This window comes from Mugil cephalus, chromosome 12 (genome assembly GCF_022458985.1).
Source record: "Mugil cephalus isolate CIBA_MC_2020 chromosome 12, CIBA_Mcephalus_1.1, whole genome shotgun sequence".
In the NCBI taxonomy this organism is placed as follows: Eukaryota; Metazoa; Chordata; class Actinopteri; order Mugiliformes; family Mugilidae; genus Mugil; species Mugil cephalus.
In genome coordinates, this window is record NC_061781.1 from 16,172,549 (window position 1) to 16,199,299 (window position 26,751).

The 26,751-nt window shown below is 37.3% G+C and overlaps 2 protein-coding genes across 22 annotated transcripts in view; both read right to left on the reverse strand.

The window, feature by feature from the left end:
* Positions 1-4,979: 4,979 nt before the first annotated feature.
* On the reverse strand, positions 4,980-14,919 carry LOC125017408 (protein IWS1 homolog). Its single transcript, XM_047600512.1, has 10 exons — positions 14,711-14,919; positions 13,287-13,574; positions 12,038-12,145; positions 11,640-11,693; positions 11,196-11,249; positions 9,863-9,943; positions 9,522-9,659; positions 7,206-7,331; positions 6,498-6,722; positions 4,980-6,269 (listed from the first exon to the last, which is right to left on the reverse strand). Exons 1-10 carry the CDS (start codon positions 14,757-14,759, stop codon positions 5,812-5,814), a joined length of 1,581 nt encoding a protein of 526 aa, XP_047456468.1. The 5' UTR covers positions 14,760-14,919; the 3' UTR covers positions 4,980-5,811.
* Positions 14,920-16,467: 1,548 nt separating this feature from the next.
* The window catches only part of LOC125017405 (uncharacterized protein DDB_G0290685-like), a 65,820-nt gene continuing 55,536 nt past the window's right edge, over positions 16,468-26,751 (reverse strand). For 8 of the 21 annotated variants that reach the window (XM_047600490.1, XM_047600506.1, XM_047600489.1 and 5 more), the window contains 14 exons: positions 26,662-26,703; positions 25,613-25,843; positions 25,093-25,134; positions 23,557-23,787; positions 23,037-23,078; positions 22,012-22,239; positions 21,509-21,550; positions 20,495-20,722; positions 19,975-20,016; positions 19,155-19,385; positions 18,645-18,686; positions 17,825-18,055; positions 17,574-17,615; positions 16,468-17,171 (listed from right to left, as the gene is read on the reverse strand). In XM_047600490.1, coding sequence (XP_047456446.1) covers positions 16,981-17,171; positions 17,574-17,615; positions 17,825-18,055; positions 18,645-18,686; positions 19,155-19,385; positions 19,975-20,016; positions 20,495-20,722; positions 21,509-21,550; positions 22,012-22,239; positions 23,037-23,078; positions 23,557-23,787; positions 25,093-25,134; positions 25,613-25,843; positions 26,662-26,703 — 1,865 coding nt within the window. In that variant the 3' untranslated portion in view covers positions 16,468-16,980. The remainder of the gene's footprint in view (positions 17,172-17,573; positions 17,616-17,824; positions 18,056-18,644; positions 18,687-19,154; positions 19,386-19,974; positions 20,017-20,494; positions 20,723-21,508; positions 21,551-22,011; positions 22,240-23,036; positions 23,079-23,556; positions 23,788-25,092; positions 25,135-25,612; positions 25,844-26,661; positions 26,704-26,751) is intronic. The other 13 variants (XM_047600499.1, XM_047600498.1, XM_047600497.1 and 10 more) reach the window with 13 other exon arrangements.

Here is a 26,751-nt window from a genome sequence, read left to right on the forward strand (position 1 = left end):
ACATGGGACAGGTCCACAAAGATTATAGCTAAACATTATTCATACTAAAACAAAAGCATGTGTTATTCTAGTGGAGTCCTTACAAGTTCTTATCTCACATTAAGAGATATTAGAGAACTGTGTAACTGCAAACACAAGGCCGACTCAAGAAGGCAGAGACACACAGAGGAGACTGAGATCAATGATAATGTAATGACATTGTTGAGCTGTTCCCCTCTGGTGGTCCCGCCATCGAACCGACTCAGAGCTGAAGACACTGCAGTTTGCTCGGCTCGGCTTTAATCTTCCCAATACGACGCAGGCGGTGCGCTGCGAGTGTTTTTCCATTTTTGCCACGAGAGAATTGTGTCAGGTTTTGCAAGTGCACAAACACGGATACGTCAGCGGTGCGCGCTGACAGGCAGCTTGTTCAAATAAAGGGCTGACAAAAGCTCTGAGCAGAGCAACCGAGAAAAGTTTTTACAGAGACACATGACAACAGAAAACAAAAACAAAGCGCTTCTCAGAAAAGCTGTCCGTCTGTGGTGCTGAAAGGATGCATTTCAGAACGTTCAAAAGGGCCCTGCATAGTTGTTCGACTCTGAAGTTAATTAAAAATGGTAACACATGTAGCCTAAAAATGTTTTTCATGTGAAAAATCAGCAACGTGGGTGGAGATTCCTTTTGACAAATGGTGTCATGTGTTGCTGATTGTTTGGAACAAAAGACCAGACAATGATAAGTGGTGCTCATTACAAGGGAACACCGTACGTAAATCAAAGCGCAAATGTGTCCTCCATCTGTGTTTTTCCTCTGGTTCAATAGATGCCCGCCGTCTGCGGCACCTCTGTTTATTTGAAAAGCAAACATACTTACAGTCACAAGTCCTAGCATGCTTATTATTTAGGAGGTATAATGCGACGCTACAACTTCGCATTTGAGCATGTTAGCATTAGCATTAGCATGCAACAGAGAATAGGTGAGGACGGGAATGTGATTATTGGTATAGTAAGAAAGTGAACAGCAGTACAGCAGTTCTGAACATCAAACATACACCGACCAGGCATAACATTATGACCACTTTCCTAACATTGTGCAAGTCTCAGTTGGGCCTATGAGGGGAGTGGCTTCTGTGCTGGATCAGGCTGGTTCAAGTGCACCCCACAGATGCTTGATCAGTTTGTGAGCTAGTGAATTAGGAGGCCAGGTCAACACCTTGTGATGGATTTCATGTTTCTTTCTTTCTTTTTTTTTTGTAACTTTTTAGTTGTTCCTAAACCGTTTTTGTGCGTGTACCTGTGTCAGGCTGCATCCTGCATGGGATTATCTGCTGCCATGAAGGAGTGTTGTTGCTATGGAGTCTAGTCTGGTCTAGGTGGGTGGTACATGTGTAAGTAACACCCACGCGAAAGCCAGGTCAAAAAATATCCACAAATGTCATCCACACTGTATTGTCCCAAGATCAACTCTGTGCTATTTACTTCTCCTGTCAGTAGTCATAATGTTGTGGCTGATCGATGTCCACCTGCTGGTAGTGCTAGAAGAAAAGTCTGATTCCAGGGGCCTATAAATGTCACAAACAACATACATCACATTGCCACATTTGAACTAATGTTTTCTAAAGGTCAACAAAAGCGGTTGTGCCTATTTTACATGGAATACGGCTTTGTTTAATGCTTAGATGTCCACATCCTGTTTAGTTCTGAGCGGCCCTGGCCACATCGATGAAATTCGTCCCTAAAGCAAACTCTCGAGAAAAACCATAAAGAAAACATAAAGAAAACATGCAAATAATCCCAAGATCTTTCCTGACCATACAGAAGAAAATATTTACTTATCGACTTTACAATTGACGTTTCGGGGGGAAAAATCACTGCCAAGACGTAAGACAGAGAAAGTGCGCAGGCACAAATATGCAACCGAGTTTCAAACCCTGGCCAGGCCACAGGGAGAGACTCTCTAATTAGCTATAAGCTGTCCTGATACAGAAGGAATACATCAACAGACTCACGCGAACCTTCCTCCAGCCTGGAGGTCTGATAAACAGTCTTCTTATTGTGGTGGAAGATTATGAACCTGGCAACAACGGTGCGTTAGTGTGTGGGTTGTTCAGACACAACGAAACAGCAGATAACATCCTCAAATTAAGCTGCTTATTAGTGGGGCAATGACAACACGCATAAATCACTGCGATCTGATCTGACTTTGCCACCGCACATCCAGCCCTCATTCATTAAGCCTCCCCCTGCTCCCCCAAAAAACACTGAGACACATTTATAGCACCTTAAATTATTCCCGACTACTGAGATCATTTTTGGTTCAGAGAGGACAGTGACATAACAGTCAATCTCCTACCTTGCGCTCATTTTATCTGTCCCACTTGCCGCGCTCATAGGTATATAAGCAGCATATTAATGAGTGTTTCCACTCTCTTGGTTACTGCTGTGGGTATAATAACCCTTCTGCCTTGGGCGGGCTTGAATTTTACATGATGACCAAATGTTAGCAGAAATATAAAAGCACAGAGGTTGAGCTGGACCCGAGTAGTCATAAACACCATCACCCAAGAGGGAAGCCGTGTTCAATAAAGTACAATAATAACAATGACAAACAATGCTCTGCCGCTATTAGGAGAAGCAGGGACAAATCAGCCCTTAACTCAGCTCTTTTATAGAGAAACAAAAGAACGGGGTATTATTTCATCATAACGTCTCAACCACACTTAACAATTTAGCCACATAATTACTGTGGCGCCCAGGTTGCACTGTCACAGTTAAAGTATGGCCCGGAAAGAGCCAGGGGCTTTTATTGAGCGGATATTAATTGATTTGTCCTGACCTACCCAGATCTGGCCTCCCTGGGCTCAGCTTCCTCAGTGGAGCGGTGCCAAGGCTCAGTCCTAACTCTGCATAAAAATAAATGAGAAGCTATGGGGCTAGTCTCTAAAGCCAGCGGATATTGTTCGATTTCACGTCAGCCCTCCAGGAGGCAATTTAAACAACCCAGCATGCTAATCAACCTGGTATAAAAGAGAGTTCTGGAGGAGAGCCCATTCTTCTTGTTTTTTTTATTTTTTTTTTTACCTCCTCTCTCCTTTTGCAGCAAGGACATAAACAATCTGACGGGAAAGTGTAATTGGGCTTGTATCTGAAGGAGTATTACACTCCGGTGTACTGCTACTATGTGATGTGGCAAAGGAAACAAGCACCTCTTACATTAAAGTGCATGCCTTGGCTAGTTTTGCAATATGGGCTGGCGTGTCATGGTCACATTTTTCATACCCCCCCGCCCCCCTCCTTCTTTAATAGCCATCTGTGAGTAACAGCGCTTATATAACAATGCGTATACGTGAACTTCTCACTCCAGGATGTGTGTGCCACCAATGTTTTCATCAGTTTCCCAGCAGACCTGAGACCTTCATCTGAAGAGCCCCAGTCCACACAAATAATTCAATCCCCTAATACACCCCTGGTATTTGTTGTGGTCGCAGAAATACGATAGTGTTCATTCTCTGCTTGTGCCCTGAACCCACAGGTCAGGTGGTAGCAGATCACAGGCTTCTCTGTGACTCAGAGGTTAAACTAATCACGGATGACTTTCTCACATGGCCCAAACGGTGCCCTTAGAAATCTACACCAGCTTGCCAGCCCCGCAGTGGGTGAACCTGCGTTTCGTGCATTTACATTACCGAGGAGCCGAGCTGGCTTGACCGCAATTTTCCCGTGTCGCCGTCTCGCTCCTCACTGTGCTCATCGTTGGGGTTTAAAGGATTAGAAAGGTCTTTAATTTACACAATGTGATGTAACTCGACATTTCAGAAGCCGCATTTCATTAGAGCGCACCTTAAACCTCTCTGAATATTTTTAAAGGATATCCTTGAACATGAATCGGGCCCACACTTTCCTTCATAATACAGTTACACAACATTTCATCCAATTCACTGTGCCCTGGACTCAAGGCGCTTTCACATTTCTGAATGTTTTTTTTTTCAAAGCCACATTTCAATATTAGACTTTTCTTCTTTTCATTTGTTAAACATGCCTTTATAGAAGTTAATGACCTTTCAACACGTCAGTATTAAAATGTAAGGAACTTACTTCTCACATCCAAGCTAAAAAAATAAATAAAATAAAACAGTCTGTCGCTAGGGACAAAGACTGTTAAACACTGCCCCCTACTGAAACAAACATATCCTTACACTTGCTTCCGATCTGCACCTGATGCAGTAGCAGCACTTGTTTCTACTTTTGAGTGAATTTAAACACTCGCATCATGCATCATGGTGAAAATGCATTCTAGTCTAACAGCACTGGAGTAAACCTTAGCTTGATAAAGTTTCAGTATTCACCCTTTGTCTTAAATAAATTAGAAAGTTGTTGATTCTCTAAACAAAAGAAAACGCCACAGTTTTAAAACACTAAAAAACCCTGCTACAATTCAATTACCACCTCTCTTGCTGTTTCACTATAAACTGAACATTATAACAGTCACGAAGGAGGATTTAGTGCGAGACTGAATCAAGTGCAAGTGATATTAGTATGCATTTGTTTTCACTAGTGAACCTAATGAAGAGTAACCGTAATCTGTCAGACACTTCAGTATAAGTGTACGTTCCCTCTGATTAATGAGCTTTTGCCTCAAAGAAATAGTTTCTTTTCTTCTTATACTCTACTGTTTTGGTTTCAGAAGAACCCGTATCCCGGACGCAACAGGCCGACTGCACAATAGGTGAGCTTTGTTTGAGTAAAGCTTAGTCTCAACAACAAAAACAGACCAGTAGCAAAATTAAGGGTGCAGGCTGGGAAAAACGGTATGAGGAACAAAGCCGAGGGAGATTTGCAGGAAAATACACAGTGAGGATGAACAAATGACTAAATACACACAAGGGCTGATGGGATAACAAGACACGGGGTGGAGCACTCAATCACGCAATTGGGAAAACCAAATACAAGAAGTAGAAATGACTGAATGGCACAGAGGAAAGAGATTGGAAAATCAAGTCATGTCGCTTGCTTTTGTTTAATGCTCATTGCACAAATAAAAGATGGAACCAAAACATAGCTCTAATACTCTTTAGCTGTTAAACAGAATAACACGTGTTATCTTGAGCTCAGAGAAAAGTCAATCAAAATGATTAAAAATGTTGCATGCAGTCAGTCAACAGGACTGCACAATTATTTTGAAATTATTATGAAAGAATCGCAATTCCCACATTGTCACACTGTGTAGCGGTGGATTCAGTGGCTAACAACTTTTCACCAGAGATAAAAAACAACTGCAGCAATGAAGATGAAGCAGACTACAGTAATTAGGAGTGTGGTGAAAGTACCGGTCCAAATAAAGTCTCTTATACAGCAGAAAAAATCCCAATCTGCAAATCCTACTTTCTAGAATCTACCCAGATGCTTGTAATTTTTCTTTGTCTATAAGATGAACGACTGTTTTCAGCAGTTGCTTTGTCAGAATACTGATGTCGCTGGCTGTGAGGAATACATTTACAAACCGTAAAGCCACTTTACAATAGAAACAGGAAGCAGAGCTGGATGGAGTGCCTCTCTCTTTTCAGTTTACTGTGACATAAGGTCGATCTCCTTATTTTTTTCATCTCTCTATTGATCTTATCCCGTTGCCTTCAGGTGCACATGTGTCCTTCCACCTTCTCTTTTTGGTTTGGCAACTTTTTAAAAAGACCTATTGAACAGTTTTTTCACTTCTAAAACCCCACTAAAACTCTCATTGTCTGTCTTTTGGTCTTCTGGCCCACACTTGTCTTTATTTTTATCAACAGCTTCACCTTCGTCTGCCTCCTCTGTTCTGCTGTGTGAATCACTGTTATTCCTCTTCTCTTCCTGAGTCTGCTTGTTTAGTCTGAGAGGGCTCTTGACAGGTACTGGTGTTAATGTGGTCTGGTTTTGGTGTTACTGGGTTCTGAGGGTTTTCTAAAGGAACATTCTTTTCCTTTTTAACGTCTTCTTCGTCAGCATCTGGTTCACTGTGATCTTCAGAAACTCTGTGTCTGTCCTGCTGCTTGTCTTCTCCTGAGTGTGTTCCTGTGTCTGCTTGCTCTGATTGTGGATCATGGACCATTTCTACTTCTGCATCTTGCTGTTCGGGACAGGTGGTCCCCTCTTCAAACCCGCTGGATTCTTTTTCTTCCTGCAAGCCTGGTGGTTCAGATTCTCCAACACTTTGCTTTGTAGTGGTTGTGGAGTCTTCAGAGGAACCAGCAGGAGGAGCACTTGCAGAAGCTGCCACCGACTCTTCATCCTCATCTGGGTTTGTGTCAGACTCTGGAACAGATGGAAAAAAGTAAAAATTAGAGTGAAACATTACTCATGGGCTAAGAATTTGCAAAAGAACTTAAAATAATGAAATAAAATCTTACTCCATGGAAGTTTAAAAATGACAAAAGCCAAGAAGCCATTACCTAAGAAAGCAACTGACTCTAGAGTAAATAAATAATTATAATGTTTATCAAATTGAAACCATCCTATTTCTACAAGTGACATAAGAATTACCTTTTGGTTTCTCTTCTTCAGCTTTACTCTCGTTTGTCTCTTCAGTTTCTCCAGGGACCTGATGTGAGTTAGTGTCTCTCCTCTGTTCATCGGCATCATCCTTAGATGACAGGTTCTGAGGCTTTGAAGTTATGGATGAATGTGGCGGCCATATTTTGACAACAGGAGGAGGTAAAGGACCTGCAAGAGGAGACTTTTCTTCCTCATCACAACCTGCATTTTTAACTGAATATGAAAGTGAAAATAAAACAGTAAAAACAGTTTAGTATAAAAACAGCATTGTGCATTTCTCCTAAGTACATTACAAAGAAGAATTACAGACAAAGAGATAAATGTAGGAAAATAAGTACTGATTTGTAATGCTTTTATATTTCATTTCTAGATAATAGCCTATATTTGATAAAATAAACTGGATAACATATGAGATCAGTTAGAAGTCACAAGTTTAACTGAAAAAAGAGGAGCATGCCTTGTTAATGACAGTTTAATTTAAGTTAACTGCACAAGATAGATACACACACACACACACACACACACACCTTTGGGGTTTTTCATATACTGTATATATCCCAAAATAGCACAAACTATTTAGTATATAAATAAATTACTGTAAATCAATGGCATTTTTCTGCATCGCTGGTGTGATCAATTGTTTTGTGAGAAAACAATTGATCACACACAAGATCAATAGAGAGAAACAAAAATTACCTTTTGGTTTTTCTTCTTTTGTCATACTCTCAAAACGTTGAATATGTGCATGAATAGCTCCTGGTTTATTAAATTCTCCATCTTCTCTCTCCATATCCTCACCTGCCTTTGACTCATGAAATACACCTTTAAAATATAGTAAACAAAAATAGGAAGAATGTAGTTAAACACTATAAAAATGTCTTAACATAAAATTAAAATCTTAAAATTATTAAGCTCAAGAGTCAAGTAATGCTTCTATACTACAGATGACTTCTTGACTGAGAGGGTCATAATTATTTTAATGTTGGCACATAAATACTGGATAATGAATAATCAAATGTAAATTAAGGCAACAATCAATTTAGATGCTGTGAGCCATAGACAAATCACTTGTTGATATCTGTCCTTACTGAAAATAGAGGAGCATTACCTTGTTATGGGCAATTTAATTTCTGTTAACAGCAGTATAGATACAGTGATGTGAAAAACTGTTGGTAGCCCCGATTTCTTATGTTTCTGCATGTTTGTGACACCTTGATGTTTCAGATCACCAAAGAAATCAGAGTATAAGACAAAGATAACCCAAGTAAACACAAAATGCAGTTCTTAAATGAAGGTTTTCGTGATTAAGGGAAAACAAAACCAAACCTACATGTCCTTGTATGAAAAAGTGATTGGCCCCTAAACCTAATAACTGGTTGAGTTACCCTTAACAGCAACAACTGCAGTCAAGCGTTTGCAATAACTTGCAATGAATCTTTTACAGCACAGGAGGAATTTTGGCCTACTCATCTTTGCAGAATTGTTGTAATTCACTGTTTTTGAGCATGAACCTCCTTTTTAAGGCCATGCACTTTGACTAGGCTACTCCAAAGTCTTCATTTAGCTTCTTCAGCTATTCAGAGGTGGACTTGCTGGTGTGTTTTGGATCATTGTCCTGCTGCAGAACCCAAGTTCACTTCAGCTTGAGGTCACCAACAGATGGCCGGACATTTGCCTTCAGGATTTTTTGGTAGGCAGCAGAATTCATGGTTCCATTTGTCACAGCAAGTCTTCCAGGTCCTGAAGCAGCAAAACAGCCCCAGACCATCACACTACCACTACCAGATTTTACTGTTGGTATGATGTTCTTTTTCTGAAATGAGATGTTACTTTTACTCCAGACGTAATGTACCTTCCAGAAAGTTCAACCTTTGTCTCTTCAGTCCATCTTCAGAGTATTTCCCGCAAAGTCCTGGGGTTATCAAGATGTTATCTGGAAAAACTGTCATGACCTTTTATGCTCTTTATGCTCAGCAATGGTTTTGGTCTTGGAACTCTGCCATGCAGCCCATTTTGGTCCAGTCTCTTTCTTATGGTGGAGTTATAAACACCGACCTTAACTGAGGCAACTGAGGTCTGCAGTTCTTTGGATGTTGTCTGCTCTTTTGTGACCTGTTGGATGAGTTGTTGCTGTACTTTTGGGGTAATTTTGGTCGGCTGGCCACTCCTAGAAAGGTTGACCACTGTTCCATGTTTTCTCCATTTGTGGATAATGGCCCTCACTGTGGTTCTCTGGAGCCCCAAAGCTTTATAAATTTCTTTATAACCTTTTCCAGACTGATAGATCTCATTTACTTTCTTTCTTATTTGTTCCTGTATTTCGTTGGATCTCAGCATGATGTGTATCTTTTGAGGATCCTTTGGTCTATTTCACTTTGTCACGCAGGTCCTATTGAAGTGATTTCTTGATAGAGAACAGGTGTGGCAGTAATCAGGCCTGGGTGTGGCTGGAGAAACTGAACTCAGATGAGATAAACCATAGTTAAGTTAGGTTTATACAGGAGGGGCAAACACTTTTTCACACAGGTCCTTGTAGGTTTGTTTTAAATAAAAAACCTTAATAAAAAAAACTTTCATTGAAAATGAGACTTGTGTGTTATCTTTGTCTTATATTGAACTTTGTTTGATGATCTGAAACATTTAGGTGTGACAAACATACAATAAAATAAGAAATCACGAAGGGTGCAAACACTTTTTCACATCTCTGTCTACACTACCAGTCAAAAGTTTAGACACACTTTCTCTTTCAATTCAATGACAAGGTGTGTGCAAATATTTGACTGGTAGTGTACATACAGGTATATCACTAAATAGGAGCCCAGTGATATCTGACAGAGTCACTGCTACGAAGCTTAAGTCTGCTCTGGAGAACATGTACTGTTACAACTGTTAGCTTTTCCTTTTGACTGGTGTAATTTACAACACTGACTAGTGTGGATCTGGTTCACATAGTTTCCAAACCTGGCTGTTCAGAAGCAGTGGATGATAGCAGAATAGATTGTGTGTACTCACTATCGTCGTTCAAAACACCAGGCAACACATCAGGGTCACACTCTGAGACAGTTTTCTCTGTACATTCCCTGGGCTGGGCGACATTTTCTTTGTCGATTGTACAGTTTCTAAATGGGTTCTTAGGCACAGGGGGTGGAACTGAAACAGAGGAAAAGAAACAAAATAATTAATCAGATCATACAGAGAGTTTAGAGAGTTGAGAGTTTAGAATCAACAATACAGTCATGAACATTGATGTTAATAACAGGTAGTGCAGCAAAAGTCATTTGGTTCATGAAATTAGTGACAGAAACTTAATCACTTAATTTTATGAACTCATTAATACAATAAACAAAAGTTACCAGCTGGTGACAGTCCACGCGCAAACATTTCTCTTTTTTGTTGAAATGTCATTGGGGGTGTTTCAGGGTCACTGTCTGAGACTGTTGGGAAAAAGAAACAGGAAAAAAGACATAAAATAATTAATCAGATCATACAGTGTCTACATTGAGAGTTTGGAATTAAACAATACAGTCATGAACATTGATGTTAATAACAGGTAGTGCAGCAAAAGTCATTTGGTTCATGAAATTAGTAACAGAAGCTCAATGACTTCATTTATTAACTCATTCATTTTTTAAGTCCCATCTAAAGCAAAAATAACCATTTAGTTTCAACGTCCTCGTTTCTCTACATATTATAAATATAATTAAGTCAAGTTAACAATCCATTTCTCAAAAGTTCTCAATCCCAAGTATTCAAGGGCCATTGTCTATTATCATTAATTCACTAGCAAACTTTAGCTTCATATCCGGAAAACAGAAAACAAAAAGAGCACAAACTATTTAGTGTAAAAATACATTTCTATTAATCAATGGAATTTTCATGACTGCTGAAATACAGAAAAAAAATCATAAAATACTTTAAAAAAATAGAGTAAAAATATTAAGAATGCAGTCAAACACTATGAAAATGTCTTAACATGAAATTAAAATGTTCAAATTATTAAGCTCAAGAGTCTTGTAATGTTTTCATACTATAGATGACTTCTTTACTTGTGACTGCTGAGAGGATCGAAATTTTGAATTTGAAATATTTAACATATTTAACAATTACTGGATAATGAATTATCAAATGTTAATTAAGGCAACAATCAGTTTCACAGAGGTTTTAATTCAAATAATGCGAGGTTTATTATTATACGATCAATATATTTTTTAGATGTTGTGAGCCATAGACAAATTAATTGATATTACTTGATATCTGTCCTTTAATATTACACTAAATGTAGTTGTAGTCATGGATGTTATCGAAGGCCTAAAAGAAAAATGTGGATATTCAGAAAATGTATTTGTTATCACAATAAACTACTTTAATGCAAAGGTACATTTTTTTCTCTGTAGAGTCAACTCCCCTTTCAGCCAATGGACCTGATTAAATTGATAACATTAACAAAAGGGTAATTAGAAAGAAAACAACAAAACACGAAACTGATTTTCATCATTAAAAATGGGTTTCTCAATGCCATTTAAAAAAAAAAAAGGTTTTGCCACAGTTCCAGCGCAAAAATACTTACATTTTTCATAGCAACTGTTGATATTTGTTGTAAATATTTGTTGTAAACTCCACAGTCTACAGTTACTAGTAGTTAATATAGATCAAAATAAAAAAAAACAGTCATTCAGTGGCTCTTACCTTGTCCCATCTTGTCAGGGAGGAGTGACTGACTTTCTTCATCATTTCTGGACTCTGAAAATGTGATAATGTGCAAAATTGTAATTGTTTGTAATGTTTTATATCCCTATTTAATTTGCATTAATCAGTTCATCAAACACTCTTTCAACTGGGTGTCAGTTTCTGTCTAAAACCACATTTTATATACATATAAACACACTCAAACACACACAGGGCATTAACAGATTAACAGCTTGTTCTTTACGATAGTTAAAAGTATAAAAGAAAGAGAACATAGATGACAGAGAAATAAAAAAATGTGACATTAACAGCTTGTTCTTTATGACTGCTGAAGAACGTACGATATTTAAGTAAAGGTGATGTTGTCTCCTCCAGCAGTCTGGACTTCTGATTGCTGTTTTAGTATTTACTTACTGATCACTGAATAACAATGCAGCATCATACCTCCAGTTTCACCATGAGATGCCCGTTCCTCATCATTTCCTTTGGCAAAGCATGCTGGAATCAAGAAGAAAGCAGAAAGAACCAATGTGTTTTAATGCCACTCTGTACATAGTGAAGGCTGAAGTTAATAAAACCAGTCTGTTTTTTATAGTAATTATAGTGCATATTACTATAATGTTAGCAGTTTTGACATAATCTCTGATCCTCAAATATCAATGAACCTTTCTCACCTCATCTCAATATATATATATACATATATATAAACAAAAGTCCGTATATAAACATGCACCACTATACCTCCAGTCCAAAGAGAGTGGAAGTATAGCGGACACAGCTCAGAGAGAGATTTACAAGTACCATAATGATACCATTCCGTCTCTTCACAATATTAAGCTCACCTTTATGCTTCAGTTTGCAGAACAACAAAGCCAGAAGAATGACAATAACTAAGACGCCAGCCCCAGTGGCAATGGCAATAATAATGTCACTGTCAGTTTTTGGACCACCTGCACAGAAAGACAAAAATAAAACCTCAGCAACTTCTGTAGCAGCCACATAATATGCAACATGCACACATTACATTAGAATGCAGGACACTGCAAACAAGATTTTTTAATATGAATTTGTTGGCACATTTAGTAGTAATAGTGGTAGCTACATTCTATGTAAATTCATTTCTGACACCATATTGCTGGTAGACCAGAAACTCCTGTGTCCAGTGAGGTAAAATTACTCATTTTGTCAGTGGAGTCTGGTGACTTTGATGAAATCACAAACTGGAAAAAAAAAAAAAAAAAAAAAACAACTGCCAAAATAAGGCTCTGTGACAGGAATTATAACTATAACCATCCCTTAAACTGATACTGATATTTTTAAGATCTAAACCTACACTGTCTTCAGGTGTTTGCCCAAATGACTAATATATTCGAGAGAGCAAAGTCTGTCTGATAAAAGAAATATACTAACAATAAAATGCATAATAGGTGACATGTTAAGAGATGGTAAACTGATAAACTGGTAGGTACAATGCAAAACTTGCTCAGAACTTTAACTTATGTACCAACACAACAAATTAAATGTCTCCTTCCGAAGCCTTCGAAGGTAAACTTCTAGTATTTCACTGTGCATCAAAATCAATCTACTGTAGTTTTACCACTGTTTAGTCCAGAAGTGAAGTATTTATTAATCTGTCAGTCAATGAAGAATAAAAGCACACGACTTCATAAGAAATGAGGCTGACATAGTAAACAGTGTAGTATTGCTGTATGTGTGGAAAGGTGTTGTATCAGCCTTGTACAGTTGTTATATCAGCCCCATGCTTTGTTTCCCAAGTTAAGAATTTGTAGCAGAGTCTGACCGTTCCTCCACATGTCTCTACATTCCTCTACATTGTTTTCTCCTTAACTTCTTTACTTTTACAAGTTCCAACAGTGTACTCCATGACTGGCTTTTTTAAAACTGTGTGTAGTTTAGTTAGTTAGTTTAGTTTAGTTTGGGTACATTTGTAGGGTCTATTTTTTGTGTGGTTTACTAATAACACATTTATTGCTTTAAGGGCATGGGTGTTGAAATAGTAACTCACCAGCGCCCAACTACACAATTAAAGTACCAATGTTAGTAGCATAATATGTATAAAATAAAACTTACCAGTGACTTCCAGATAAATAACTGATTTTGTCAATTGACTGTGTTTGTATGTTTCCAACACATATTCTCCGCTGTCTTCATATCTGAGGTTAGTGATTGTGAGATCTGCAGAAACCCAATCGAGAGTGATCCTGTCTGAAAATGATCCGAAAACAAGTTCCTCATTGCCATCAAACTCCACTACTTTGTTCCCTTTATGCTTCCACAGAATTTCATCAGAGACATTCTTGTCTGCCTTCAGGGTCACTGTCCCTCCCACCAGTCCATAAGTAGTAGACTGTCCAGCAACTAGACAGAGAGAATGGAGAGGTGAAGAAACAAGACCACATGTTTGTAGTAATATTATAGTATGATGACCACACAATATCAAGACTAATATACAACACATTATCATAGTTTTTAGTTAGAAGTGGGGTTGTGCTGGAATCCGTTGCAAGGAGATTGTAATATGTTGGTGCAGGCTGACAAATATTTATATTATTGTTAAATCAACAGTTGTCTGAAAAATCACAAACCTTGACCAAGGGTCTACATGCTAGTTTTTTAATATAGATATAGTTTACACTGTTCAGACCCAGATAGCAGATACAAACAGGTGGTCCTCATACCTAAACAACAATGACTTTAATTTAAACAGAGATACCTGATGAACACCACAAACATTAATCACTTGTTATTTATTATTCGTAGGAACCTCCCTGAGCTGTATCTTGCATCTCCTCTACTCTCCATGACAGTAGAAAGGAAATGAAATGTACCATGGAAAATGGTACAAAAAGACATGGAGGATGCATGCAGGATGACCATAAAAATATAATCATGATCATAAAAATAGAAGCAGGTGAAACGACTATGATACATTGAAAAGAAACCAAAGCAGGCCTCCTATAAACTTAAGATTAGTGGCTAGGGGTCAAAGATGAAGACTGTGTAAGTCAGGAGAAAATCAAGGAGGCCATCTTTAACTGATATATGACAATAATGACCAACTAGCCATTTAGGTCATAAACATCAACAGCGCATAAACAAATTGTGGGATAATTGCAAGAATATTGAGTTATAAGATTCTAACTGCAAGAGTAAACTAATGTAAACCAAATGTAGCCTATTCCCTGTTATTCCGTATCTATCAGTATCTATCAGTATCTATCAAAAAAGGCCACTATAGAATTAGCCTATTCACTGACAAAGATCAGAAAGTAAACTGGTTTCTTTTATTTATTTCTTCTTTTCTTTTTTTCTTTTTTACCTAGTGTAACGTAGGTTAAGTACCAAGGAGACATAGTTCTGCATAGCCGACTGTGATTTTCATATCAATGATTAACTTTGTGTGCCAAAGTCAACCGGGATATAGTCTCTACTTCAATAGTTTCCATGTCCATGAAAAAAACATATTAAGCTAAAAATATAAATGTCAAACTCACCTAGGCAGGGGGTTAGGATCCAGTATGCCAGAATAATTCGACGAATCATCTCTGCAAAATTACGCTCCGTCGTGACTAACGGGCCTGGGGTTTACTTTCATTTTAACGTTGGACCTTGGACGGTGTCGCCGATGCCTCCCAGCGAGAAGGTCCGGGTTCAAGTCCAGCTCGGGCCTTTCTGGGTGGAGTTTGCATGTTTTCCCTGTGTCCGCGTGGGTTTTCTCCGGTTTCCTCCCACCTCCAAAGACATGCTCGTTGGGCTGATATGTGACTCTAAATTGACCCTAGGTGTGCGTGTGAGTGTGAATGGTAGTTTGTCTCTGCCCTGCGATAGGCTGGCGACCTGTCCAGGGTGTACCACGCCTCTCGCCCGATGCCAGCTGGCATCCAGGCTTCAGTAACCCCGGTGACCCTAGTGAGGATGGCGGAAGGCGGTATGGAAGATGAGATGAGATAAGTATGTACTTGTTAAACTCTCAAGAGATTTGAGAGTCCCGGACCTGCGTACCAACCCACACACGAAAGCAGGTGAGTATTAGTATTTCCATTTAGAACTTTCACAATAAAACCTTGCAATTTTTATATATTTTTTAATATCCATTAGTTCACAGGTGTCAAACTCTCCAAATTTAGTCGGCAGTATATTTGGCGAGACCAAATACCAAATGACTACTAGAGCTGGCCCGCCAGTGGTAGTCTATACAGCGCATGTATCGCTGACACTACAAATCCCATAATGCTCTGCTGGTGGCGCGTCAATCAGGACAGCTACACCAGGCAGAAAACAGGAGCTTTCCGGACAGGTGGGAGGCAGAATATCTGTTTACATATAATATAAAGGGTTGAGACAAAATACAATTGATAAGTACATTAGCAACGAAAAGAATGAAGTATTGAAAAATGAAATATGATAACTCGTTTAAGTCCCTTGCTGAGTATGTAGAGGGGGGAACATTAGAGAAGGACCCAAATACTTAGGGTCTGGGACAAAAATATGTAAATAAATCACAATGGAAGACCCGCCTCAACCTGACCCAAAGCATTAATAGTAATTTTTATTTTATTGTATTTTATTTTTTGCATTTTTTTTTTTTTTTGTATTATTTTCAAATGCATTGCATGCACACCCCAAAATATGAGCAAAAATGCTTTATGTGGCTGTACTTTATGTATAAACAAATGCACAAAAAAATATCCTGGCCCGTGACGTTTTGTAAGCGTAGTATGGCCTAGCTTGATTTTTGGTGAGGCATAATCCAGGCCTGAAATTTCGTCATTTTAGGGGGAAGGCTACTTGGGCTTTTGTGTTGTCAATTTTTTTGAGGGCACAAAGCCAAAAGCCAAAAGCCATAAAACATGATTTAAAGATCATGTCTCTAATGAGTTTGAGAACTAAAGACACAGTTGAAACTAACAAACAGGTAAAGAAACATCTCCTACACTACACATGTCTGAAGATAAGAAAATATTGAATCTATCTAACCTTATCAAACCATTACTCACTTCAAAAACTGTAAAACTTAAACCTAAATCCTCCCATAATTTTTGTTCAATTGACACCGAAAGTGCATGGATGTTACTACTGTGATTGAAAAATACTGACATATAATCGGCTGAGTAAAAATGGCCAACAGCAAATTACAATCAAAAAATATCAGGCCAAATATTTACTTGTATGTATTTCGATTGAATATGAAATTTCCATCCATTTGGATTACATAGTTTTACATAAACTAATAAACTTCATGTGGCGCATATTTGTGAAAAATTTTGATTTATTTAATAGTGATGAAGTGTTTTTGATATAGAACAACCAGATTTATGCATTTATAGGAAAACAATCATAACAGTAACAGTAACACATAATATACAGAGCATTTCATTAAATTCACACTTTCCCATGTGTGCACGTGACACACCACATCACCACATCACCACACACAACTTTACTTTTATCAACAGCTTCACCTTCGTCTGCCTTCTCTGTTCTACTGTGTGAATCACTGTTATTCCTCTTCTCTTCCTGAGTCTGCTTGTTCAGTCTGAGAGGGCTCTTGACAGGTATTGGTGGTAATGTGGTCTGGTTTTAGTGTCACTGGGTTCAGAGGCTACTGAGAGTTTTGTAAAGGAAATTTCTTTTCCTTTTTGTCATCTTCTTTGTCAAAATCTGGTTCATTATCTTCAGAAACTTTTTTATGTCTGTCCTCCCGGTCGTCTTCTCCTGAGTGTGTTTTCATGTCTGCTTGCTTTTAATTTGGCTCATGGACCATTTATGCTTCTGCACCTTTCTGTTCAGGGCTGGTTCCCTCTTCTAACCTGCTGGATTCTTTTCCTTGATCTGAGTTGACGTCTTCCTTGTGTTCACCATCCTGAGATGGAGAGTTTTCAGAGGAAACAGGAGGAGGAGCATTTGCAGAAGACGTCATTGATTCTTTATCATCATCTGGCTTTTGGTCTGACTCTGAAACAGACGGAAAAGAGTAAAAAATAGAGTTAAACGTTACTCATAGGCTTAGAATTTGCAACATAAAAAGAAAAAGTAACGAAAGTAAACCAAATGTTATTCCATGGAGGTTTAAAAATGACAAAAACTAAGAATCCATTAACTAAGAACACATACTTTTTCCAGACTACAAATTCACAGGAGGAACTGATAAGGGAATTAATGAAGAATCAGATCGATAAGCAGAAGTGATAATGGCATCAGTATCGATAAAGTCCTATCGATGCCCATTCCTAGTTATGATAGTTATGATGGTACTCAACAACACTGACTCGTGTAGATCTGGCTCACATAATGTAGTTTCCAAACCTGGCTGTTCAGTAGCAGTGGATGATAACAGAATAGATTGTGTGTACTCACTATCATCGTTCAACGCAGCAGCTGGTGGCTTTTTAGCATCATCTGCAACAGAGGAAAAGAAACAAAATGATGTTAAGAGATGATAGATAACATCAATGTTCATCAATGTTCATGACTCATGTTATAAAAAAAGCCATTTTCTTCAAGAATTAGTTGACTGACAGAAACTTAACGCCTTCATTTTATTAAGTCATTAATATGAACTATTTCAGTGGTGGGATTAACTGTCTATTACAATAAACAAAGATTACCTGGTGGGTTTTTTCCTCCAGTGTTTGGCTCAAATACGGTCTTACGGTTCTGGACTAATCCTGAAAAGTTTTCATTGTTTTTCTCTTCAGTTTCTCCAGAGTCCTGATCTGAGTTGGTGTCTTTGTTGCGTTCAGTGTCCTTAGATGGAGAGTTTTTAGGGGAACCAAGAGGAGGAGCATTTGCAGAAGACATCATTGATTCTTTATTCTCATCTGCCTTTTTGCCTGTCTCTGAAACAGAAGGAAACGAGTAAAAAATACTGAGTTAAAAGTGAGTCATCTTCTAAGAATGTGCAAAAGAAGTTAAAATAGTAAGATAAAATCTTACTCCATGGAAGATTAAAAATGACAAAAGCCAAGAAGCCTTTGTCTAAGAAAGTAACTGACTGTATTAAAGTAAATAAATAATTATAATGTTAATCAAAGTTAGACGCTGCGATTGTAGGAATAAAGTTTGACTTGTCAAAGCTAATAAATGTAATTATTATGGATACAGGGTGTGAACTGGTGGAGGATGAATCTTTTTATCCATCTAAGGACGCAGAGGCAAAAAGGTCAAGGAATATGTTTATGGAGGAAGCAAAGTAGAGGAAATTAAGTAAGAGGCTGGATAAGATTAAATATCTGACTGACTTAGTTGATGGTGAGACGTTAAAGAAACAAAAGGCTGAAAGACAGATGCTGAGCTCATCTTCCTGCTGGGTTAAATCAGCTCATTTCAACAGTTTAGCTGCATTTACATCTTCCAACACTGGTCATGATGGTACTCAACAACACTGACTAGCAGTGGATGATAGTAGAATAGATTGTGTGTACTCACTATCATCGTTCAACGCAGGAGCCGGTGGCTTTTTAGCAACATCTGCAACAGAGGAAAAGAAAGAAAATGATGTTAAGAGACGATAGATAACATCAATGTTCATGACTCATGTTATAAAATTGATGTTAGGAACAGCTGGTGCTGAAAAAAGACATTTTCTTCAAGAATTAGTTGACTGACAGAAACTTAATGGCTTCATTTTATTAAGTCATTAATATTTTAAGTCCCAACACAAGCTAAAATAACAACCTTTTGGTTTCAGATGGTCACATTTAACTTCCTGTGTTTCCTCTTGTGTCTCTTAGACTTTTGAGAATAAGCAATTTGAAAATGTAGCATGGGATTTAACTATTTACTATTTTTCTTACATATTATAGATATAATTAACTAAACTAGGTTAAAAATGTATTTCTAAAAAAGCTTGGAATCCAAAGTATTCAGGGGTCATTGTCTGTCAATGAAGTATTTCAGTGGTGGGATTAACTGTCTATTACAATAAACAAAGATTACCTGGTGGGTTTTTTCCTTCAGTGTTTGGCTCAAATACGGTCTTACGGTTCTGGACTAATCCTGAAAAGTTTTCATTGTTTTTCTCTTCAGTTTCTCCAGAGTCCTGATCTGGGTTGGTGTCTTTGTTGCGGTCAGTGTCCTTAGATGGAGAGTTTTCAGAGGAAACAAGAGGAGGAGCATTTGCAGAAGACGTCATTGATTCTTTATTCTCATCTGCCTTTTTGCCTGTCTCTGAAACAGTAGGAAACGAGTAAAAAATACTGAGTTAAAAGTCAGTCATCTGCTAAGAATTTGCAAAAGAAGTTAAAATAATAAGATAAAATCTTACTCCATGGAAGATTAAAAATGACAAAAGCCAAGAAGCCTTTATCTAAGAAAGTAACTGACTGTATTAAAGTAAATAAATAATTATAATGTTAATCAAAGTTAGACGCTGCGATTGTAGGAATTAAGTTTGACTTGTCAAAGCTAATAAATGTAATTATTATGGATACAGGGTAGGAACTGGTGGAGGGTGAATCATTTTATCCGTCTAAGGACGCAGAGGCAAAAAGGTCAAGGAATATGTTTATGGAGGAAGCAAAGTAGAGGAAAGTAAGTAAGAGGCTGGATAAGATTAAATATCTGACTGACTTAGTTGATGGTGAGACGTTAAAGAAACAAAAGGCTGAAAGACAGATGCTGAGCTCATCTTCCTGCTGGGTTAAATCAGCTCATTTCAACAGTTTAGCGGCATTTACATCTTCCAACATTGGTCATGATGGAACTCAACAACACTGACTAGCAGTGGATGATAGTAGAATAGATTGTGTGTACTCACTATCATCTTTCAACGCAGCAGCCGGTGGCTTTTTAGCAACATCTGCAACAGAGGAAAAGAAAGAAAATTATGTTAAGAGACGATAGATAACATCAATGTTCATCAATGTTCATGACTCATGTTATAACATTGATGTTAGTAACAGCTGGTGCTGAAAAAAGTCATTTTCTTCAAGAATTAGTTGACTGACAGAAACTTAATGGCTTCATTTTATTAAGTCATCAATATTTTAAGTCCCAACACAAGCTAAAATAACAACCTTTTGGTTTCAGATGGTCACATTTAACTTCCTGTGTTTCCTCTTGTGTCTCTTAGACGTTTGAGAATAAGCAATTTGAAAATGTAGCATGGGATTTAACTATTTACTATTTTTCTTACATAGTATAGATATAATTAACTAAACAAGGTTAAAAATATATTTCTCAAAAAGCTTGGAATCTAAAGTATTCAGGCGTCATTGTCTGTCAATGAACTATTTCAGTGGTGGGATTAACTGTCTATTACAATAAACAAAGATTACCTGGTGGGTTTTTTCCTTCAGTGTTTGGCTCAAATACGGCCTTACGGTTCTGGACTAATCCTAGGTTTTCATTGTTTTTCTCTTCAGTTTCTCCAGAGTCCTGATCTGAGTTGGTGTCTTCGTTGCGTTCAGTGTCCTTAGATGGAGAGTTTTTAGAGGAACCAAGAGGAGGAGCATTTACAGAAGACATCATTGATTCTTTATTCTCATCTGCCTTTTTGTCTGACTCTGAAACATATAGAAACAAGTAAAAAATACTGAGTTAAAAGTCAGTCATCTGCTAAGAATGTGCAAAAGAAGTTAAAATAGTAAGATAAAATCTTACTCCATGGAAGTTTAAAAATGACAAAAGCCAAGAAGCCTTTATCTAAGAAAGTAACTGACTGTATTTAAGTAAATAAATAATTATAATATTAAGTTTGACTTGTCAAAGCTAATAAATGTAATAATTATGGATACAGGGTGTGAACTGGTGGAGGTTGATTCATTTCATCATCTTCTCTGGAACCACAAAATTCTGAAATGTTATAAATTAACAATCAATAGTGAATCTGTGTCTGTACAGTAATAGAAAGTAGTGCACACTTCCATTCCCACTTCATGGCACTATGTAACTGGGGTTAATTGGGTATAATCTCCCACAGGACGTGCATGATGCTTTCATCACACACCACCAACTACAGGTCTTCAGCTAGGAACAAAAACAAGCTCAGTGATGTCACCACACACATCATGGCAGAGTTGAAGAGGTCAGGAATATGTTTATGGAGGAAGCAAAGTAGAGGAAAGTAAGTAAGAGGCTGGATAAGATTAAATATCTGACTGACTTAGTTGATGGTGAGACGTTAAAGAAACAAAAGGCTGAAAGACAAATGCTGAGCTCATCTTATTGCTGGGTTAAATCAGCTCATTTCAACAGATTATCTGCATTTATATCTTCCAACATTGGTCATGATGGTGCTCAACAACACTGACTAGCAGTGGATGATAGTAGAATAGATTGTGTGTACTCACTATCATCTTTCAACGCAGCAGCCGGTGGCTTTTTAGCAACATCTGCAACAGAGGAAAAGAAACAAAATGATGTTAAGAGACGATAGATAACATCAATGTTCATCAATGTTCATGGCTCATGTTATAACATTGATGTTAGTAACAGCTGGTGCTGAAAAAAGACATTTTCTTCAAGAATTAGTTGACTGACAGAAACTTAATGTCTTCATTTTATTAAGTCATCAATATTTTAAGTCCCAACAAAAGCTAAAATAACAACCTTTTGGTTTCAGATGGTCACATTTAACTTGCTGTGTTTCCTCTTGTGTCTCTTAAACTTTTGAGAATAAGCAATTTGAAAGCAATTTACTATTTTTCTTACATATTATAGATATAATTAACTAAACTAGGTTAAAAATGTATTTCTCAAAAAGCTTGGAATCTAAAGTATTCAGGGGTCATTGTCTGTCAATGAACTATTTCAGTGGTGGGATTAACTGTGTATTACAATAAACAAAGATTACCTGGTGGTTTTTTTCCTCCAGTTTTTGGTTCAAACATGCTCCTACGGTTCTGAACGAATCTTGAAAAGTTCTCATTGTTTTTCTCTTCAGTATCTCCAGCGTCCTGATCTGAGTTGGTGTCTTCCTTGTGTTCAGCGTCCTTAGATGGAGAGTTTTCAGAGAAAACAAGAGGAGCATTTGCAGAAGACGTCATTGATTCTTCATTCTCATCTGCCTTTTTGTCAGACTCTGAAACAGATGGAAACAAGTAAAAAATAGAGTTAAAAGTCAGTCATCTGCTAAGAACTTGCAAAAGAAGTTAAAATAGTAAGATAAAATCTTACTCCATGGAAGTTTAAAAATGACAAAAGAAAGTAACTCACTGTAGTTAAGTAAATAAATAATTATAATGTTAATCAAAGTTAGACGCTGCGATTGTAGAAATAAAATTTCACTTGTCAAAGCTAATAAATGTAATTATTATGGATACAGGGTGTGAACTGGTGGAGGATGATTCATTTCACCATCTTCTCTGGAACCACAAAAAACTGAAATGTTATGAATTAACAATCAATAGTGAATCGGTGTCTGTACAGTAATAGAAAGTAGTGCACACTTCCATTCCCACTTCATGGCACTATGTAACTGGGGTTAATTGGGTATAATCACCCACAGGATGTGCATGATGCTTTCATCACACAACACCAACTACAGGTCTTCAGCTAGGAACAAAAAGAAGCTCGGTAATGTCACCACACACATCATGGAAGAGTTGAAGAGGCCAAGGAATATGTTTATGGAGGAAGCAAAGTAGAGGAAAGTAAGTAAGAGGCTGGATAAGATTAAATATCTGACTGACTTAGTTGATGGTGAGACGTTAAAGAAACAAAAGGCTGAAAGACAAATGCTGAGCTCATCTTCTTGCTGGGTTAAATCAGCTCATTTCAACAGTTTAGCGGCATTTACATCTTCCAACATTGGTCATGATGGAACTCAACAACACTGACTAGCAGTGGATGATAGTAGAATAGATTGTGTGTACTCACTATCATCGTTCAACGCAGGAGCCGGTGGCTTTTTAGCAACATCTGCAACAGAGGAAAAGAAAGAAAATGATGTTAAGAGACGATAGATAACATCAATGTTCATCAATGTTCATGACTCATGTTATAACATTGATGTTAGTAACAGCTGGTGCTGAAAAAAGTCATTTTCTTCAAGAATTAGTTGACTGATAGAAACTTAATGTCTTCATTTTACTAAGTCATCAATATTTTAAGTCCCAACACAAGCTAAAATAACAACCTTTTGGTTTCAGATGGTCACATTTAACTTGCTATATTTCCTCTTGTGTCTCTTAAACTTCTGAGAATAAGAAATTTGAAAATGTAGCATGGGATTTAAATATTTACTATTTTTCTTACATATTATAGATATAATTAATTTAATTAGGTTAAAAATGTATTTCTCAAAAAGCTTGGAATCTAAAGTATTCAGGGGTCATTGTCTGTCAATGAACTATTTCAGTGGTGGGATTAACTGTGTATTACAATAACCAAAGATTACCTGGTCGGTTTTTTCCTCCAGTTTTTGGTTCAAACTTGCTCCTACGGTTCTGAACGAATCTTGAAAAGTTCTCATTGTTTTTCTCTTCAGTTCCTCCTGCGTCCTGATCTGAGTTGGTGTCTTCGTTGTGTTCAGCGTCCTTAGATGGAGAGTTTTCAGAGGAAACAAGAGGAGGAGCATTTGCAGAAGATCTCATTGATTCTTTATTCTCATCTGCCTTTTTGTCTGTCTCTGAAACAGATGGAAAGGAGCAAAAAATAGAGTTAAAAGTCAGTCATCTGCTAAGAATTTGCAAAAGAAGTTAAAATACTAACATAAAATCTTACTCCATGAAAGTTTAAAAAGACAAAAGCCAAGAAGCCATTATCTAAGAAAGTAACTGACTGTATTAAAGTAAATAAATAATTATAATGTTAATCAAAGTTAGACGCTGCGATTGTAGGAATTAAGTTTAACTTGTCAAAGCTAATAAATGTAATTATTATGGATACAGGGTGTGAACTGGTCGAGGATGATTCATTTTATCCATCTAAGGACGCAGAGGCAAAAAGGTCAAGGAATATGTTTATGGAGGAAGCAAAGTAGAGGAAAGTAAGTAAGAGGCTGGATAAGATTAAATATCTGACTGACTTAGTTGATGGTGAGACGTTAAAGAAACAAAAGGCTGAAAGACAGATGCTGAGCTCATCTTCTTGCTGGGTTAAATCAGCTCATTTCAACAGATTATCTGCATATTACATCTTCCAACATTGGTCATGATGGAACTCAACAACACTGACTAGCAGTGGATGATAGCAGAAAAGAAGTTAAAATACTAAGATAAAATCTTACTCCATGGAAGTTTAAAAATGACAAAAGAAAGTAACTGACTGTACTTAAGTAAATAAATAATTATAATGTTAATCAACGTTTGACGCTGCGATTGTAGAAATAAAGTTTGACTTGTCAAAGCTAATAAATGTAATTATTATGGATACAGGGTAGGAACTGATGGAGGTTGATTCATTTCATCATCTTCTCTGGAACCACAAAATTCTGAAATGTTATGAATTAACAATCAATAGTGAATCTGTGTCTGTACAGTAATAGAAAGTAGTGCACACTTCCATTCCCACTTCATGGCACTATGTAGATGGGATTAATTGGGTATAATCACCCACAGGACGTGCATGATGCTTTCATCACACACCACCAACTACAGGTCTTCAGCTAGGAACAAAAACAAGCTCAGTGATGTCACCACACACATCATGGAAGAGTTGAAGAGGCCAAGAAATATATTTATGGAGGAAGCAAAGTAGAGGAAAGTAAGTAAGAGGCTGGATAAGATTAAATATCTGATTGACTTAGTTGATGGTGAGACGTTAAAGAAACAAAAGGCTGAAAGACAGATGCTGAGCTCATCTTCTTGCTGGGTTAAATCAGCTCATTTCAACAGTTTAGCTGCATTTACATCTTCCAACATTGGTCATGATGGAACTCAACAACACTGACTAGCAGTGGATGATAGCAGATAGATAGATTGTGTGTACTCACTATCATCTTTCAACGCAGCAGCCGGTGGCTTTTTAGCATCATCTGCAACAGAGGAAAAGAAACAAAATGATGTTAAGAGACGATAGATAACATCAATGTCCATCAATGTTCATGACTCATGTTATGCAATTGATGTTAGTAACAGCTGGTGCTGAAAAAAGTCATTTTTTTCAAGAATTAGTTGACTGACAGAAACTTAATGTCTTCATTTTATTAAGTCATTTATATTTTAAGTCCCAACACAAGCTAAAATAACAACCTTTTGGTTTCAGATGGTCACATTTAATTTCCTGTGTTTCCTCTTGTGTCTCTTAAACTTTTGAGAATAATCAATTTCAAAATGTAGCATGGGATTTAACTATTTGCTATTTTTCTTACATATTATAGATATAATTAACTAAACTAGGTTAAAAATGTATTTCTCAAAAAGCTTGGAATCTAAAGTATTCAGGGGTCATTGTCTGTCAATGAACTATTTCAGTGGTGGGATTAACTGTCTATTACAATAAACAAAGATTACCTGGTGGGTTTTTTCCTCCAGTGTTTGGCTCAAATACGGTCTTACGGTTCTGGACAAATCCTGAAAAGATTTCATTGTTTTTCTCTTCAGTTCCTCCAGAGTCCTGATCTGAGTTGGTGTCTTTGTTGCGTTCAGTGTCCTTAGATGGAGAGTTTTTAGAGGAACCAAGAGGAGGAGCATTTGCAGAAGACGTCATTGATTCTTCATTCTCATCTGCCATTTTGTCAGACTCTGAAACAGATGGAAAGGAGTAAAAAATACTGAGTTAAAAGTCAGTCATCTGCTAAGAATTTGCAAAAGAAGTTAAAATAGTAAGATAAAATCTTACTCCATGGAAGATTAAAAATGACAAAAGCCAAGAAGCCTTTATCTAAGAAAGTAACTGACTGTATTAAAGTAAATAAATAATTATAATGTTAATCAAAGTTAGATGCTGCGATTGTAGAAATAAAGGTTGACTTGTCAAAGCTAATAAATGTAATTATTATGGATACAGGGTAGGAACTGATGGAGGTTGATTCATTTCATCATCTTCTCTGGAACCACAAAATTCTGAAATGTTATAAATTAACAATCAATAGTGAATCTGTGTCTGTACAGTAATAGAAAGTAGTGCACATTTCCATTCCCACTTCATGGCACTATGTAACTGGGATTAAATGGGTATAATCTCCCACAGGACGTGCATGATGCTTTCATCACACACCACCAACTACAGGTCTTCAGCTAGGAACAAAAACAAGCTCAGTGATGTCACCACACACATCATGGCAGAGTTGAAGAGGTCAGGAATATGTTTATGGAGGAAGCAAAGTAGAGGAAAGTAAGTAAGAGGCTGGATAAGATTAAATATCTGACTGACTTAGTTGATGGTGAGACGTTAAAGAAACAAAAGGCTGAAAGACAGATGCTGAGCTCATCTTCTTGCTGGGTTAAATCAGCTCATTTCAACAGATTATCTGCATTTATATCTTCCAACATTGGTCATGATGGAACTCAACAACACTGACTAGCAGTGGATGATAGTAGAATAGATTGTGTGTACTCACTATCATCTTTCAACGCAGCAGCCGGTGGCTTTTTAGCAACATCTGCAACAGAGGAAAAGAAAGAAAATGATGTTAAGAGACGATAGATAA